Genomic DNA, 19406 nt, shown 5'->3' with positions numbered 1-19406 from the left:
CACTGCCGAATTAATTTGGATCCAAGTTCTCTTGCGTGAGCTCGGGATCTCGCAAGCGCGAGCGCCTAGCCTATGGTGTGACAACATTGGTGCCACCTACCTATCCGCCAATCCAATCTTTCATCGACGGACGAAGCATGTTGAGGTTGATTATCACTTCGTTCGTGAACGAGTATCGACTCGTCAGCTTGATGTTCGACTCATATCTTCCAAGGATCAGCTCGCCGATATCATGACAAAGCCACTGCCAGCTCCTTCTTTTAGCTATTTTAGGCGCAATCTGAACTTAGTAATACATCCTCCAGGGGGGTGTTAAACCTAAAATAGATCATAACTGTATATACTAAGCTAATCATCCTCCAGGGGGGTGTTAAACCTAAAATAGATCATAACTGTATATACTAAGCTAATCTAAGATTTACTAGTTGTTACCAAATCTATGATTTGAAGGGTTTGTTACCAAATCTATGATTTCATGGTTTGTTATCAAATCATAGATTTGGAATGTAATCTTCATTATACACATCTATAAATACATGAGGTCGTGACCCATATAGGTCATCGTGCCATTCAATCTAACAGGTATTACCACGTATACTTTTCCTTTTGTCTTCTATCTTTTGTTCTTTATGTTCTTCATCTAGATTGAGTATGTGAATCGTGCGATTTTAACAAATGGTATTAGAGTTAGGAGAGATTCACAACGATCTTTGAAGATGGAAAGTTCAAAGATCGGGATCGAGAAGATTGATAGATTCAATGACGGTTTTTGGAAGATGCTGATAGAAAGACCTTCGTGAACCCTTGTCCTAAGTGAAGATGCTAAAGCCGAAGAAGAAGCATCGAAATGGAATGGTGCTGAACTGCAAGGAGGCTCCACTGGACGTGGACGTGGACGTGAAGAATGGCGGACGAGTTGTGGTTCTGAACACCAAAAACCTAATGTTGGTGGGCGAGGTCAACCTTGCGCAGATATGGTACAATTGGACAAGAGTGCCATGTGCTCGCCTGGATTCTCGTGTGATTCTGTCATGTAAGTGACGTACATCATGAGAGACAGCGGGAGAGCAGAAGCGGTAGGTTGGATGGGAAAAGGTTTTGGAAACGAGAGTGAAGGCTAGGAGTTCATATTGTCAAGGTTCATCGTGGTGTGAAAGATCGGAGATTCTGAAGGAATGGAATGGTTCTCCATCATCACTACTCCAAATCCTGTTTTCACTGACATGGTCGGTAGCACTGGCATCCGGAAATCTCTTTCTTCCAAAGTTATCCAGGCAGCGTTCTTGAGAGGATTCGAGGAATTGCGAAGATCGAAGCTGAATTTGCGATCTTGTTGATGCAAGCAATGTTGCTAGGGGTGTGAAACATTCATTTAGGAATTTGCTCTAGTGGAAAAATCGGCCGTAGTTGATCATCGGATCGCTTGGAATTCCGACGTTTCAACAGCTTATTGAAAACAATTTGATTCGATTTTACGCTCGTGATTCTGCAAAGCTCAAGGATCAATAGACTACAGGGTTGATCCAGTTAACGTTGTCCAGGAATGAAATGGAAGTTTAAGGATTGGTAGACTCTAGGGTTGATCCAGTCGACGCGGTCATAAATGCAATAAAAGCTCAAGGATCAGTAGGCTGATCTAGTTGACGCTGTCCAAATAGGCTTCGGGGTTGATCCAGTGTCTAGAAATGTAGTGGAAGCTCAAGGATTGGTAGGCTCCATGGTTGATCTAGTTGACATTGTCCAGAAATGTATTGAAAGCTCAAGGATCGGTAGGCTCTGGGGTTGATCCAGTTGACGCTGTCCAAAAACGTAGTGGAAGCTCTAGAACTGCTAGGGTCCAGGATTGATCTAGTTGAAGCTATCTAGAAATGTAGTTAGACTCTAGGGTTGATCTAGTTGAAGCTGTCCAATAACATAATGGAAGCTCCAAGATCGATAGTTGATGCTATCCAAAAACATAGTAGAAACTCAAGGATCAGTAGGCTCTAGGGTTGATCCAGTTAACACTATCTAGAAATATAGTGGAAGCTCAAGGATTGGTAAATTCTAGGGTTGATCTAGTTAACGCTGGACATAAACTCAGGGTTGATCCAGTTACGCTGTCCAGAAACGTGGCGTTCAAAATCGTCAAGGAGAAAACACCGTCGGATCTATTGAAAACAATGTTGAATATGTATGAAAAACTATCGAACAAGACAACCAGAAAAATGAACTCGAAGGTCAATGGAAGACTTCTCAAGTGCGTCACGACAGAGTGGGTAAGGAAGTTGTGAGTCAGAATTAGAATAGAATTAGAATAGCTTTGGGGGTTGAAGCTAAACTCCTTTGAGTTGGGGGAGTCTTACCCATCAATGAAGCACGAGAAAGGCGCAACGCCTGTGGAAGTGCTTTGAGAGGAGTGAGTAGTATAAGTGCTTCAAGAAGTGAGCACACGTGTATTCCTTGAGTTATCGCCTCATGGGCTAAAGTCGAGAAAGGAGAAGGAGCACTATGTTAGATGTAAAAGTCATAGAAGAATGAAGCTGCAACAAGACCAAGAGGAGTGTCCGTGCAGCCGTTGCCACATGAAGGTGGCTAAGTAAAGAGTTGACCAAATTGTAGTGCCAACCAGTGAAAGGGGTATGTTAAAAAGCTTTTGAAGTTTGCTTCAATAAGAGATTTGGTCACGGTGAGGAAATGTTGTGATTGGGCTTGTAAGCCCCACCCTGAGGGGTGCACCAATTTTTCAGCAAGTCAATTAGTAGTAAGTTCGACGTTCAAATCCTCATCGGGACAATGCTGAGATTAAGTGGAGAGAATGTCACAATCCATGAGACAATTATACCTTTGAGAGTGTCACAACCATACTAAGAAGATAGGAGGTTATGACTCTTACATACAGACAAACAAGGTCATACAGTTGATGAATAACCCGGTCTATCATTCAAAAACAAAACACATTAGAAAATGATACCATTTCATTCACAGGACAATGGAAGAAGGTGATAAAAGGGTGCAGCCATGAGACATGTTGACAAAATGTGTTGATGTTGGGAAATTAAGGTTGTGCAAAGCCTTTTTGGTCTTTTGTAGCTTCTACAAATGTCGTGCGGTGAAGAGCTCAGAAAACTTAATAATTAAAGTAACTTGAGGATTTTATCAGAAAACTTAATAGTTAAAGTAACTTGAGGATTTTATCAGAAAACTTGAGGATTTTATCAGAAAACTTAATAGTTCAAGTAAAACTTAATAGTTAAAGTAACTTTAGGATTTTATCAATTCTCTTAGATGGAATCTCATCGGTTGAATCTTATTTTCTTTCTATATAATTTTCAAAATGAAGTGTCTTATTTGTAACTATTGAAGTCATCAATATATAAGCACAAGCCATAAGCCCAAGCCGCCGTGGAGTTTTCTATCTCTGTGTTACCATGTATATTTTTCGTTGCGTCTTCTCTTTTTTATTCTTTATATTTTCATCTAGATCGAGTGTGGATTATGCAATCTTAACGGCAGCTAAGTGATAGTATTTCTATATCATCTCCGGGACTCGTATTAGAAATTTTACTAAACTTAAACTTAATTTCTAGTGATCTAAGATAGTAATCAAGTAAATTTAGATTGTTAACTAATCTAAACCTGGTTTAAAAAAAAATAAATCCAGTAGCAAGATAATAAAAACAGAAAAAATGCTCAGACAAACAATGTAAACATGAGGTATGTAAAACAGTTCGGATTAGGAATTATCTGAATTTTTCTAAACCTGAAAGGTTGAAACAAGAATTTTCTCTCTCAGCCTATACAACACTAAACATGGAATCCTCCCAAAATTTCCAGATTTAATGGTTTAATTTCTACTAACCCATGCCAAATTAAGCTTCTTTAAGTGAGCCTTAGGTGGGTTGTTATTCTGTAACGTCTCTACTTAGCTAGTTGCTAACTCAAACAAGGAGCTATCGTAGTTTTGATAAATAAGGAGCTAAGTGAGCCTTGGGGTGTGTTGATTTGGCAAACCCAAACTTAAACAATAAAAACACTCGAAACCAAAATGAAAAGAGCCAAGGAGCCTCAAACCCTTATTTAGATTAATACAAAAATTCCTAATTCTTGCCTGTTACAAGCTGAAAATAAAGAGAAACTACAAAGAAATTCCATAAAAGAAAACAAAATACTTGAAGATAAAAATGGAAAGTTGCAATATTGCCCCCTTCTTCTCCCAGCTGTTTTTCTTATCATTTGGAATGACTTTATGTTATTTCTCTCCTCTCTCTCAAAATCTGTTTCCGGATCTTCTTCTCTAATCACTATACGGCTACTTCATCCTTATAATCCTCCAAATGAATTTTAGAGCTAATTAGACTAGGTAGGTGTGAGATCCCACATCGGTTGGGGAGGAGAACAAAATATTCTTTATAAGGGTGTGGAAACTTCTCCCTAATGTGGCGTTTTAAAAACCTTGAGAGGAAGCCTGAAAATATCTGCTAGCAATGGGCTTGGGCTGTTACAAATGATATCAGAGCCAGACATTGTGCGATGTGCCAGTAGGAGGCTGAGCCTCGAAGGGAGGTGGACACGAGGCGGTGTGCCGACAAGGGCATTGGGCCCTAAAGGGGGGTGGATTGGGGGGTCTCATATCAATTGGAGAAGGGAATGAGTGCCAACGAGGACGTTGGGCCCCAAAGGGAGGTGGATTGTGAGATCCCACATTACTTAGGGAGGAGAACGAAACATTCTTTATAAGGGTATGGAAACCTCTCCTAGTAAACGCGTTTTAAAAATCTTGAGGGGAAGTCCGAAAAAGAATACCTAAGGAAGTCAATACCTGCTAGTAGAGGGCTTGTTAGCAGTGAGCTTGGGCTGTTGTTTCGACTGATACTGACATAAGCGCCAGCTCAATTAATCAAGAAATTGGGCTGTTGCTCAGGCAATTCTAGAAATTGAAAATCCAGCTCCAACAAAATTTTAACATTTTTCTCAATCACAAGTCTGGTGACAAAGTATATCAACATCAAATTCGCATAATTCAATGCTTTCTTTGCTTTCAATTAGTCAAATGGAACAATCAAAACTCGCCAAATAATATATTTAATTAGAACCAAAGATTTAGGGAGATTTAATCATAAAATCCCTAGCATTCTACTCAATTTAGGGGAATTTTAGGCATAAAAAACCAGCTATCATTTGGAGAGTTATCAATGTTGTTTTCTAGAAAGAAAAACTTCCGGTTAATAGAAAATTTCCTGAATGAAAGTTGGTGTTGGTCATTTCTGTTAAACTTAAAATGCTTCTGAGCTATTTGTGAGAATTGTCAGCACCGATATGATTTGGTGGCACCGATATGCTTCTGAGCTATAAGTGTTTTGCATGGTAAGAACCGTCACACAACTGTCAAGTTTAGGTACTTTTTCTCTTATATTGGTATTTTGTTTGGTTTGGATAGCAAGCTAACTCTTGTGGTCTTGATGTGATGGGGTCTTTAACAGCACAGCTGGCAGTAGAAAGACTGCTTTTACATAATTGCACTTGTATGCAGTTAACTATTATGATGAGTCACTGCAGTGAAGTTTGTTCATCTTTTAGTTTTTCTGACGAGGAATGTGCTTTACAGTACAAGACGCGGCGAAGCTACCAGCTTGTAATGGATGCTCTTCTGGTCAAGCTAGCAATGATTTAGATGCTGGGGGAGAGTTGACTTCTAGTAAGGTTGCAATTTTTTATAATTCTGGACCCATGAGCAAACGTGAATTTCATACGAGAATGGATGAGGTTCATAATGGGGAAACGGAAGTGCAACCTTCCGGCAATGTGAAAAGTGAGAAGCAAGCAACTGGAGATAATAGTCCTTGCAGCACTAACTCTGAAGGTGATCTATTCAAGCTACATTTTGGCAGTTTGTCAATGTCATACAAGGTTAGTGGAAATTTGAGTCCGTAACGTTAATTTAGTCTTTGTTTGGGAATTCAACCAAAATAGGGAAATGGTATTGTCAAATATATTGGGACTTCTGTTCCTGAATTTCAGTTGAACTTCTCTTAGACAAACAAAAGTATCAATCAGCCTGAGTTATATGCTACATTTAGGACTTATTGTTAGCTGAAGATATTTTCAGATAAATGTTAAATATGTAAAGAAATGATCTCATAACTTCAACTAGTTTTTGTAAAATTGAAGGTTACAGTATAAAGATAGGTGATAAAATCTAATCACAGAGAAGTTGGGAAAAGGAATTTCTCGCAACCTGGATTGCACACACTCACCAGTTCCATAATATAATTGAATTTTGGTTACTTTTAATATAAAAGAATCCATTTAATTGATGGGTGCCTATTATACAGAAGAACGAATCATCGGCAAGGAAAAGATACTTTTCCAAATATGTTGTGCCGGACTATCTTGGAAGCACCAAAAGACTCCTTCGAATGCTGCCTCATGAATCTGATTGTAAAACTTTGCAAAACGACGACGTAGCTCCTAATAATTCTCCATCAGAGAACCCGTCAAGTCAGGTTTCGGCAGAGGAAGAACGGGTAGGTCTTCTCTAACCAATAATAATGGAAAGTGGGCTCTGAGAGAGTGAAAGGAGCCAGAGCAGATCAAGATTCTCATTTCTCAGAACTTCATGCTTTTAGTTCAAAATGACTTCAATGGACTAATATTCATGTTATGAGTTGTCAATCATGCAGGATATTGCAAGAACAGCAGAGACCTTGCCAAGCACTATGTCGGCACACTTTTCACAAAATGAAAGCTATCAAGGTGAAAGAGACTCGAAAAGAGTAAAGCTAACTAAAGAAGGAAATGATGACAGTTTTCCTGTTGCAAGTGAATCGCAGGAGCAACGAACTAGTTGTAGGGAAGTATTACTTGGTTTAGATGCTGCAGCTGATAAAGCAGTACAGTTCTTCTCAAGATTAGTTACCCCGGGTTGTCATGAAGATAGTTTACATGATTCTGGATCGGAGTTGTATGATGAAGCGGCCAAGTTACTTCCATCAATCCTAGAGAAAATTAATGAAGTTGCCAAGTTGGTGCAATGCAAGAACAAAAATAAATGTGAAAGTACAAAAGATGTTATTATGACAGGGTTTGAACCTCTCTTAGGAACATTTGCTGAGAATCTATCTGAAAAGGTGGTTGAAATTTTGAAGAAGAATCTTGGTGGGAATTCATAGTTTTGAATAAATAGCTTTGTACAATGAAGTAGCACCTAATTATGGTAAATAAATGACGTATTATGTCATGTTGGTTCCGTATGTTCTTCAGGTAGTCGATGGATTCTACCTTTGAACAATTAAAAATTCAGAGGTAATTCGCTGGATATTCTTACTTTTCGGAGTTGAACTTTTTATCCTCTTGTTTTATTGCTCTTGCCTTGAGTTCTTGTTTTAGGACGGAACCCTTCGGGATTTTGCCAAAGATGCCACTTTCTATTGCCAAGCTTGACATCAAAGGTGAGTATTCTAAATAATGGTCTATTCTTTTTCATGGAGCTAATTTCCAAATGTTTTATTGGGCTCGTTCTTAGCATTAGGAACCATTCTTTTCTTTCATTTTTAGTAGTAGGATTTCTTATTTTCTTATATGCATGTTTTAAACGCATAGTTCTTGTTCTCCAAACTTAGTGACATTTAATAATGAAAGGGTAATTCTAAAAAAAATAAAGAAAAAGAAAAGTTGGTCTTTAACCTTTTCTTTTTCTCCCCACTTTTACCACGTTTCATACTTGTAATTTTCATGNTTTTTTTTTTTTTTTTTTTTTTTTTTTTTTTTTTTTTTTGTGAATCTCAAGGCATGCTAGTGAATAATGAACTCTCCAATAACTTACAGATACCGAAGACCTGTTGGAATATATATACAAATCCCGAAGAAGGTATGCCTACAAACTAATCTCTTGTATGCACATTCCTTTGCTTTTCTCTCTCCATAGTAACATGCCAAAAACCATATTCTTTCTTGGGATTCCTTCACTCTACACCTATAATCATGTAGTTTTTTTTATAAGCCTATCATAGTAGTTGCCTGATGGATGTGGCACTTTCCTTCAGTAAAGAGGCCTATCCGTTTCATATAATGCTGGAACTTGGTTCATCATGACCATTTCAGGCACTATGAACAGACCAATAGGGACCATGAAAAGCATATCCTGAAAAGAAAACCTCTAGTGGTTATCACCCCTCTCCCTTACAGGCACACGAACTCCGATCAGTTATAATATATATTAGATCAATTGAAGGCCCAGTCATTAATGCTCATCATCACTATTATTATTTAACCAATCCAAACAACGAAGGTCAAATAATATACTTCTCTTTTGGGTATAGGATTAAAACCTTTTGTGTAACTTTCTATGTTTCTCTTATTCTTTCCAATTTTAAACAAAAAAAAAAAAGTTCACACAACCTAAAGCCTTAAAAAAGTTCTTTTTACAGTTTGGTTAACAAGTGAAAATTTTGAATTATCAAAAACAGAAATTATGTCAAATAGACAATTTTCGCAACTAGTTTTCTGAAATGTAAATTTTTAAATAAAAAATTAGATTCGGATTGGTTCAATTTCTAACAACATTTTTTATTTCATGTTTGGCATGCTACCTAATGAAAAATTTCGTCCTTATTATTTTTTTTTTAAAATTTACATTAATTAACAAATGACCTAATTAATGCTACCAACAATTTTAATAAGAAAATAATCTAATTGACACATGTAAATTTAAGCCTATTTTGAATTTTAATTGGCTGAGCCATTAACACGGAAATTTATAAAATCTAGACGGTTTATACATACATGTAGTTATTTCAATTGAAAATTTTCATATGTATATGGGTCCAAGCCCAAGGTGGAGGCTCTGTTAAAGTGGGTATCATTTTATTCATTGTTTTTAATCAGAAAGCAAAATGGGAAAGGGAAAAGCCTCTGATTTATTACGAGTTGTGTGTATGTGGGGTAAAGGAATGGGGTAAAGGGACTTCATTTGATTGTCCTTTTGCGTTCATTTTTCACTTGTAATGATGGGTTTTTCTTTTCCCTTCTTTTGTTTCACAGCTAGACTTGTTCTTGCATACCATTCTCTTTTTTACTTTATTAAACACCAAAAGAAAAAAAAAACAAAAAAAAAAACAAGGGAAAAGAAGCCATTCCACTTGTAACTGTCACTTGGGACTCACTTTTGAGTGAGAATATGGGTTGCCTAATTATGGGCAATAATAATCTAGACATAAAATTAGACAACATTATTTGATATTATAGCGTTCGAGAATTTTTGAAAATCTTTGGATGCGCATGTTTATGTTATCTACCTCTCATTAGCTTTTATTACCATTTGCAGATCATTGCTGTAATGTGTGCTCCACACCATTTTATCCTCATTATGAATCCGAAAAGGTAACTTTCATAGTCCCAAGATTATGTTTACTTACCTAGTGTTCTCATTATATTATTTTCAGTCTGCTCTAGATAGACTCATGCAATCAGGCCATGCTTGTTTCCCTTTATGAATTTGTATGCTCTAATTAGTGATTGATTCAACTGCCCAAGAGGCTGCCTCATTTCCATTTTTCAGTTTTTAAAATTTCTATTTGTTGAGATAATTGCCAGATTTTTCATTCTTCTTTCTTTCAACACATGGGCTCTTTACTGATTATCTTTTTATGTAGTTCACTTTGTAGATTCTACTAATAGATCCAATAAAAATAAATCACATCAAGAAGTAGGTATCCTAGGCACTAATATAAGGACCCTAAGTACTTTTCTTCTACTCAGTGTACCTTTTTAGCCTCTCTCAACTTTGGAGTGTTGATTAGATTTTTGGGAAAAAAAATGAAGAACTGTTCATTTTAACTTTTTAGTATTAACTAAATTAGAAAACTTAACCCCAGCCAGAAGAAAAGAAAAGGGAATATAGAACATTAGACTCATTTTCCTTTCAAGATCATCTTGAAGCCTTTAGTTGATGGCTCTAAAAGAGGTAATCCCCATAAACAATGACACAAATATGATGTCTATATGTCGTATTGATGAGAAAATGAACTGAAAACCCATATGTTTGTTATATTAGTGAAATTATATATGTCCTCTGGAAGGAAGTGGAGGGGTGGGGATATGTGAAGACTGGGAAACTGTTCCAATTAATCTGTGTGTCTTTTCGTTGAGAAAATGACAAAGAATTAAAGAAATGAAGAAAGCTCATTCTCACTGCAAAAAGCAGCACGGGAGGGACAAAAACTGCACACACAGTAGACATTAGAATCTCCAGTTCCCTTCACAAAACAACACAATCCAAACATAAACCCTTTTGCCAAATCCAAATCTGTTATCTTCTTAATCTCATCAGTTTGCAGGCTTTGACAGAAACTAAATTAAATTTTTTTTTACTTCCTTCCCCTGCCTTGGTGTGGATCCATAGGCATGCATGGATTTGTTATTATTATTGTTGTTATTATGGTGTTTTTCTGGGCACAGGTGATTGAAAATTGTAGGTAGTTTAATATTGTTTGTAGGATTATCATAATAATTCCAATAGATTGTAGTGTAAGCAAATCTTTGCAAGATTCTTTTGCTGTCCATTAGCCTGGAAGGTGAAAACAAAGTGAAATGATTAAGTTTTTCTTTAATACTGTTTTAGATCCATGTAAGACAACTTTGAACTCTTCTTTATCATTGTTGGTCATTAAATATAGTTTGTAGTACTTAAGAGGGTTCTTTTCTAGGCTATAATATTCCACTAATTCATTGAATGAATTATTTTGTATAGTATTAATGGTCGGACTCATTCTTTTGAGATCAGAAGTTCAAATTACCGGTTGCAATACTTTGCTTGATTCGAGATCATTTTTGCCTTTTAACCTTTATTAAATATAAATTAAATTTTTTTATCTCGGCAACAATAAAAAGAATCACAGATATTGTACCAACACTGAATAATTTTCGAGCGAGACAAAATATGTAGGAGAAATCATTCCATTGGTAAAACTTAAGGTAACGGGAAGCTTTTCATACCTAATCCTAAAACTTAAATATCAAATCTCAAGTCCTCTCATCCCCATTTCATGTATACATTTATTTGCCAAGAAAANAAAAAAAAAAAAAAGACTCAAATCATTGGGATTGTTAAAAATTCCAAAGACCAACAAATTTGGAATGGGAGAGAGAGAGTAATTATATGTTAGTGGAACATAGATGGGTGGGATTGTAGAGTTGATTATTGTAAGGTGTGGGCCTTTTTCCCCACAACTTCAACAATTTTGGTCCCAAATTCAATCTCTCTCTCACTCTTAACTCTACTAACTCTATTAGCTCTGATACCAATCATTGGAATTGCTCAGCATACACAAATGTTTTATTATTGATGACTTCAGGTATATACGATAGAAGTATATTTTGGAAGCACGGACTAATCGGGTATATCTACCCTATATATTTCTATAGATTCTTTACAAAATCTAGGTATCATGCTCTATATCCCATCCTTCTCCATATCCCATCATTCTCTCTTTCTCTCTAGAAATCCATGCAGACATTTCCTTATGGGAGCAACTCAATTATTATTATTATTTTTTATTAGAAAAAACACAGCCAAAACCCTAAATAAAAGACAGGTCACTTACACAGAAAAAGAAAGAGAGAGAGAGAGACAAACTCTTAATCCTTTTATGTTTTTTAATAAAGGAAAAATGAAATGAAATAAATAAATAAATAAATAGTGTTTCTTTATTAATAAAGGAAAATTAAAAGATAGAGGACACTAATACACTTTACGCCTCATAANAAAAAAAAAAAAAAAAAAAAAAAAAAAAAAAAAAAAAAAAAAAAAAAACACCCACACCTACACCCCAATCAATGAAGTAAAGTTGGTGATAATTACCATCATACCCCTCCCTTTTCTTTTCTTTTCTTTCATGTGATTGCCTCCTCTTCATCGTGACTTTGCGGTGCCCAAATTCCTTTTCATTTCCCTCTCTCTCTCTCTTTATATATAAATTTCTTATTTTTCATTCTTTTTAGGACTTTAAATTAACTACTAAATTTAATTTACTTTACCTCTACTAACAAATTTTATATTTAATTTTTTTTTCTTTTATTTTGGATTAAGACTATGAATAAAAACTTAAATTTACTTTCAATTTATATATATTTGATTATTTTGAATGATAATGATTTTCACTTTCTAAATGTATTTTCTTTATTGGGTTGATTAATTAATATGGACTAAGTTTGTTGTTTTATTTTAAATAATTTCCATCTTTTTTTAAGATAAAAAAAGTCAACTTTTACTTTCGAGATTAGATGAAATAGATGCAATTTTTATTATAATCAGTGAGTTATTAAACTTTCTTTTTGTTGTTTCTTTCTTTGTTTAAAACATTAATTTTAAAAAGAAAAAGAAACACAAATTGATTGTCATGTTACTAGTAATATAATTTCATTGATATGAATATATTTACGTTCGATTGTAAATTTAAAATTTTAAATATTCATTTTGTTGAAATAAAAAATAAAACAAAACTTTAAGAAATGAAATAAAAAATGGCTTGTCTTAAAATAAATTAAAATTTCTTATTATTAATACTTAGGTTCATGTTAGTATACTTTTATAATATATTATTGATAAAATCACAAACATATAAAAATATGACGAAAATTCAACATAATGTTGGGAATAATTAAGATTTGAAAGGAAAAATCCGGTGCGGTCAGGTCCATGGAAGTGATATGAGAACTGTGGGCCCAAAATTTGAGGCCTCGTGTTCAGGAATTGATGCCACCGCGCTTTGTATAACCATACGTAATTCCTACGTATACACGTGTGCTTTCATTTGGTCATTATTATTATTATTTATTATTATTATTATTATTATTATTATTATTATTATTATTATTATTATTATTATTATTATTATAACTTTTCTTTTGGTTTCTAATCAAATTTCATAATAGGTCAACAATTTCTTAAAATTTAAATTACACAAATTTATTTTTATTACTATAATAGTAAAATATGAATATTTATATTATTATGGTGTTATTATTAAAGCCTTTATTTGATAATTATTTTTAAAAAAAATATTTAATGGTAAAAATTAAGTTTGTTCGCTAACAATAATATTTAATATTATAATTTTTAAAAAAAATTAATTTATTACAGAGTTTTAAAAAAATTTGATATGTATACTTGCAATAATGTAATAAATAGTTTTATGCAAACCCGCCGATCGTACATTTTTTACTGTGCAATGTTATGATCTTGACATGCTCATGACAATTCTTAAGGGAAACTCGAGTTCCATTTCTATTTTTTACCCTGCTTTGTGGCTTCGTTGGACCTTAGGCAGGGTTTATGTTCGCCAACCAAACATAACTAATATGAAATGTAAGCTTGTTCAACTACAGACGTCGTCTGTGCATGCATATTCAATCATCTATGACCTATTCGACTTGCCTCATCAACCATCGCAACTCACATGGTCGTGTTCATCAAGAACGGACCTATGTGTCGTTCATATCATTGGTGCATCTCGAACATCTATCCATTTGGGTTCTATCGAGGTAAGGACCCTCTTGTGTCCATGCTAAGTCATTTACAGAAATTGTATTGGATAAAAGATGCATATTTCAACCTCCGACACATGGCGAGGGTGCAATGTTGGTACACCCATGCCATTTGATATTGTCCTTGAAAAACCATTTCAAAGGAAGTCGCTCGAGACACTCATCTAGTAATGTTTGCCTCACTGTGTCACACATGTATGTGCCATAGGGTAGCTCGCTTAGGCCACTAGGGGTGGTGGAAAGTCTCCCCTAATGTACATTATGAGGTATTTTTTGTCTAGCAGAAGTAGACATGATTCTAACGAATGTTCATAGATCTCATGGAGCGTCCGTTTGGTGTCCATTTGACACCAAATTTAGTGAGATTTCATCTTTCATATGGACAAACTTTAACTTTAGAACCACAACTCGAACTCCTGCCGAAACCCCGACATTTGAGGTTAAGGCCTGTGGCTTTACTCGACCCTTCATCAAACCTATCTTTGACCCCCTTGTCTACTTTTTGCCTCTATCTTGTTTATGTCTCAGCTTGGCTCAAATGTAGCACTTGACTACCTTGGCCCTTATATGGCCGGATGGGCACTACTTGAGAGTTATCATCTTGTTTGACTTTGTGTGACAGTTACAACCTACTTTTTTCTTAATGTGATTGTGACATTCTCCCCTACTTAAACTAGTCATCATCCTCGATGACTTTCTTGGAGACATAATAACACCATGGATTGTGACACTCTCCCCCACTTAATATCAACATTGTCCTTGATGACGATCCAAACTTTGAAGTGGTTGCTAACTAACCTGTTGGAAATAACATGCTTTAGAACGAATACGAAACTTGCACACTACTTATGGGTTATCCCATTGACCTCTCTTGGTCTCTGAAACTTGCAGCATAAGCACGAAAAGCACACACTACCCAATGGTTATGGGCTATTCCACCAAGGACCTAACTCGCCCTTTTCTCAAACTCGACCTTGTACTCACTAGACAAATCATGGCAAAAATAGCACCAACATCTCTTCACCTAAACTAGTGGAGCGTGCAAATGATTCTTTTGAATACACGAGACCTGATGTGTCTTGACAAACCATTGGTGGATGAGATTGATTCTTATTTCACGACAGGTAGAACTCCCGTCATTGATGTGTCACCTACCTTGTTCCCCAGGTTAGAACAAGTATTGCAGAATCGTTGTGCCACTGCTGCAATAGTGCAATTGTGACACCCGACACCCTTAACCAACCCTTTAACAAAGAAAAATAGTCACAAGAGACGAGCTTGAATCAAAGTCTACCTTTAGTTATAAGTAGCTCGTATGGGCTAATATTCAAGGCCATGTCAAACACCCTTGGGCAACCTTTACTAGTCACCCTTCAAGGCCACAATCGACTCCACAAGGGGTCGACCATTCATGATTGTGGATACTACCATAGAGGCCAACTACCTTGGATCCCAATCGTACCTTAAAGAGCTTGGTCTTTTGGCTTCAAACATGACTCATCCAATTATTTCACCCCTAATAAGAACAAGTGAAATTCGAATTGAACCGTAACTTTTTTGTGGACACAAATCTATATCTAAAAAATAAAATTTAAGAAAGGCGTTCGTATATTGAAACGAGTCAAATTTTCTTTTTAACATTGAAGGCGAGTTTTCACAAAGAAAATTAGTAAAGGTACGATTTATCGTACCGTGGGATGAGTAATGAAAAAGATGTTATATGGGCATGAGAAGTGACAAAACAAAACAAATATTTGGACTTTAAGAAATAGCCGTTGAAAACATCAAATTATTACTTATTTATTATTGCAATACAAAATAAAAAGAAAATTCACAATAATAATAATAATAATAATAATAAAGGAAAAAAAAAATAAAAATAAAAAGAAATCAAAATCTAGTTTTTTTTTCCACCTTTGTTATCATCTCATCTCAGGAATCTTTTTAAAAGGAAAATTCACAATAAAAGTAATTAAAAAAAAGTACAATATTTTCTTCTCTAATTTTTTNTTTTTTTTTTTTTTTTTTTTTTTTTTTTTTTTTTTTTTTTTTTGTTAAAATTTGATTCTATTGCCTAATTTATTATAAAAAATGTGTATTTACTACGAAATTTAAATTATTCATTCAATATGTTGCAAGCTCTAATACCCAGAATTTAAAATCTAGATTCGATACCTACTAGCCTCGATATTCCTCTGCGTCCCTAGTGTCACGGTCATGCTCGTCCAAGGCGTGTTGACTGCATACTCATGACAAGCCAAACCCTTTATGTCTTTTCTAGTGTTTTACTCTTGTATTTCTAGGAAGTATGATGTTTCGGAAAAATCATATCTAGGTCTGTCAGACATGAAATGCCTCAAAATGTACTATGGAGGATACAACTAATTTTCAACTTCTCCCTACCAATAGTTATATACTGTGAGCCGTTGTTGTTACTTTTTTGCTTGCATATATACCACCTCTTTCAAAACCAATCTTTCGAAAATCTCTCTCTACCCTCGTTTTCTAAAACTTTCTTCTTAAACCGAGGCCAGAAGCTCGAGTATACGTCGTTGGGCCGTAGGCGACGTAAGAACAAATTGACTTAGCTCACTTTGTTGTTGGGAAGTAAGTGCCGCACAATCGCAAGTCCGCTGCCATCAAAAGTGCGATTGTGACACCTAGCTCATGACACTATTACTTAATTATTTAAAGTGATTTTAGGAGTGACGACTATCTCCGCTAACCAACACAAGTTGTTATTTTAGTATATTTCGTACTCACAAGTTGTTATTTTAGTATATTTCGTACTCATTTACCAATTTATTAAAATTATGTCTACACAATTCTGACTTTTCTATTTTAAGTAAAAGAAAATGAAAAATCAAAGAAAAATTTAATTATTTTCTTTTTCATTTTTAAATTTTTAGAAACATTAAATAAAATATTTTATATGGCAAATTAGTATTAACATAATTGATAGATTGTGTTTATAATTTTATTTTTAAAAAAAAAAAAAAAAAAAAAAAAATTGTTTTTCAATTAAATATAAAAGTAAAAATAAGATAGCCAAACAGAGCCTAGAAAGTGTAGGCCTGGGGCAGGGGGGAGTACAGAAGAAGGGTACAAAATGGTAATTTCACAGCGGCGCATGTTCCTAGAATAGTAATTTTCTCTTCTTTTAACAACGCTGAAAGGAAAAAAATAATAATAATAATTAAAAAAAAAGCGATAAGACACGCAGCCTGTGGGCCCCACCTTTCTTCTTCCCTCCCACAGAATTTTCAGTCGTTTTAACCTTATTTTGTTTTCTGTCCGTTAGACCCAAATTCTCTCTCTCTTCTTTCTCTCTCCTGATCTCAATTTCACTCTGCTTTGTAACATGACCAGTAGCTGTTGCTTTTGCATTACGAATCAATTTCACCGGTGATGAATCCAGTCACGGAGGCCCTACCGCCATTGCCGCCGCAGCCCCACCGTCCCTCCACCTCCTGCGACCGTCACCCACAAGAGCGTTTCACTGGTTTCTGCCCTTCATGTCTCTGCGAGCGTCTTGCTGTTCTAGAACCTTCTTCGACTTCTACCTCTTCTCGAAAACCACCGCTTAACTCCTCCGCCGCCGCTGCCGCTTTAAAGGCCATTTTCAGACCCTCTGCCGGCGTTGGTCTTCCCTCGGCTGCATCTGGCCGGAATAAACCGTCCTCGTTTTTTCCTGAGCTTCGTCGGACTAAGTCGTTCTCGGCGTCAAAGAACGAAGGGTTTTCAGGCGTTTTTGAGCCTCAGAGGAAATCCTGCGACGTTAGGGCGCGGAATACTCTGTGTACTCTTTTCACTCAGGATGATGAACGGAATCCGTTGAAGAATGAAGCTCCTCCGGTCAGTAATGGCGGTGTTCACATTGAGGATGAACCGAGAAACTTGGCTTCTTCGTCTGAAGAAGAAGAACAAGACGAAATGGAAACTGAACCTGAAATTGAGATTTCTGTGGAATCCAATGCCGGTAACGTAGTGGACGACAGAGTTCAAGAAATCGTTGAAGAAGATGAAGAAGAAGAACAAGGCGAGGAAGAGGATCATGAAGAACCAAGTAGGCCGGAAACTGAACTGGTTCAAGACGATTTCAAGAGCATAAAGGATCACATAGATCTCGATTCCCAACCTAAGAAATCCTCCGGTCGTGATTTCAAGGAGATTGCCGGCAGTTTCTGGTCCGCCGCCTCTGTTTTCAGCAAGAAATGGCAGAAATGGAGAGACAAACAGAAGCTCAAGAAACAGAGAAATGGCGGTAGCTCCGTTGCATTGCCGGTGGAGAAGCCGATCGGCCGTCAATTCAGAGAAACTCAGTCGGAAATCGCCGATTACGGCTATGGCCGCCGATCTTGCGATACTGATCCTAGATTCTCCCTCGACGCTGGCCGAATCTCCTTCGATGATCCTCGTTACTCCTTCGAAGAACCGCGAGCTTCTTGGGATGGCTATTTAGTAAGCCGTACTTTCACCAGAATGCCGACGATGCTCTCTGTTGTTGAAGATGCTCCGATTCACGTTTCTCGAACCGATACTCAAATTCCGGTTGAAGAGCCTGCAATTCCCGGCAATGACGACGAACCCGTCCCTGGTGGTTCAGAACAAACCAGAGATTATTACTCCGACTCCTCTCGCCGGAGAAGAAGCCTCGACAGATCAAGCTCGTTAAGGAAGACGGCGGCAGCCGTCGTAGCGGATATGGACGAGGTCAAATCATCCTCAAACGCGAAAGTCTCTCCGGCCACCGCCGATTTCTTCTCCGGTCCAAAATTGGTAGTTCCAGACAAAATCCAAAGAGATTCCAACTCGAATTCCTTGCGAGACGACTGTTCGGAGACCTTCGAAATCCCTTTCAGAAACGGCGAGCGTAAGGAGGCGAAAAAGTCCCGCCGGTGGGGCAAAGGCTGGAACATTCTGGCCTTTATCCACCGCCGAAACGGCTACAAATACGAAGACGACGACCGATACAGCAGCAGAACGAACGGCGTAACCAGATCCTTATCGGAATCATGGCCGGAATTTCGAGGCGATCGAAACGGCGACGTTAGAGCAATCGGAGGAACGGGCTTTAATCCAAAAATGATGAGAAGCAATAGCAGTGTGAGCTGGAGAAGCTCGCAGAGCAACAACAATGGCGGATCGTTTGGGAGCAGCATGAGAAAGAGCAACAATGGCGGATTGTGGAGGAAGAAGAAAGAAGATTTGGTGTTGGAGAGAAATCCAAGTGCGAGATATTCACCGAACGAGGTCGTCGACAATGGGCTGTTACGATTTTATCTTACGCCGATGAAGGGTGGTGGCAGCCGTCGTGGGGGGATTGTGAAGAACCGGCCAAATCCGGCACAGTCCATTGCCAGAAGTGTACTAAGACTGTACTGAACATCAAGAAGAAGATGAAGAACATGATCAAGAAGAAGGTGTAATGTTTTTGTTGAATTTGGTGGTGAATTTCTGTGTATTTTTTTTTGTTGGAATTGGATTTAAAAAAAAAAAACAAGATCATGAACACTTTCTTTCTTGCTGCTTCTAATTATGATTTTACCATAAAACTCCCAAATTTACTGAAATAACAAAGATTTCAGTGTTTCTTCTTCCTTTAAATTCTTCAAACTATACTTATTTTTTTGTTCTATTGAGCCATATATATATTTATTTATTTATTTATTTTTAAATTTAATGTCGTCTATTTATAATATTGAATATTTTTAAATTTAATGTCGTCTATTTACAATCGGAGGAATATTTAACCTATTTCCTCAGTTCCCTCCGTCAAAGATAACATCAACTCATCCATTGAAATAGGATCTACGGAAGGAAGAGTACTCTTGCAAAAACAAGAAAGTAATTGTGCGACGCTTATTCTAACGGAACGAATA

At 36.5% G+C, this 19406-nt stretch overlaps 2 protein-coding genes and 1 long non-coding RNA gene across 4 annotated transcripts in view; all 3 read left to right on the top strand.

Annotated features, from left to right (window-relative positions):
• Positions 1-7219, top strand: part of LOC111780936 (mitogen-activated protein kinase-binding protein 1) — an 18758-nt gene extending 11539 nt beyond the window's left edge. Inside the window, exons 18-20 of one of the 2 annotated variants that reach the window (XM_023661303.1) lie at positions 5588-5889; positions 6315-6506; positions 6663-7219. In XM_023661303.1, the coding sequence (XP_023517071.1) occupies positions 5588-5889; positions 6315-6506; positions 6663-7151 (983 nt within the window). In that variant the 3' untranslated portion in view covers positions 7152-7219. Of the gene's footprint in view, positions 1-5587; positions 5890-6314; positions 6507-6662 lie in introns of those variants that run through there. The other variant, XM_023661304.1, reaches the window with a different exon arrangement.
• Positions 7220-7273: 54 nt separating this feature from the next.
• On the top strand, positions 7274-9709 carry LOC111780937. Its single transcript, XR_002812924.1, has 3 exons — positions 7274-7430; positions 7807-7849; positions 9305-9709. It is a non-coding gene; the product is annotated as an uncharacterized LOC111780937 (long non-coding RNA).
• Positions 9710-16833: 7124 nt separating this feature from the next.
• Positions 16834-19122, top strand: LOC111782307 (UPF0503 protein At3g09070, chloroplastic-like). The gene has a single exon (XM_023663165.1). It carries the CDS (start codon positions 16933-16935, stop codon positions 18907-18909), a length of 1977 nt encoding a protein of 658 aa, XP_023518933.1. The 5' UTR covers positions 16834-16932; the 3' UTR covers positions 18910-19122.
• Positions 19123-19406: the final 284 nt, after the last annotated feature.

Source organism: Cucurbita pepo, chromosome LG19 (genome assembly GCF_002806865.2).
Source record: "Cucurbita pepo subsp. pepo cultivar mu-cu-16 chromosome LG19, ASM280686v2, whole genome shotgun sequence".
NCBI classification, from domain to species: Eukaryota; Viridiplantae; Streptophyta; class Magnoliopsida; order Cucurbitales; family Cucurbitaceae; genus Cucurbita; species Cucurbita pepo.
This window is presented reverse-complemented; position numbering and strand designations above follow the sequence as displayed.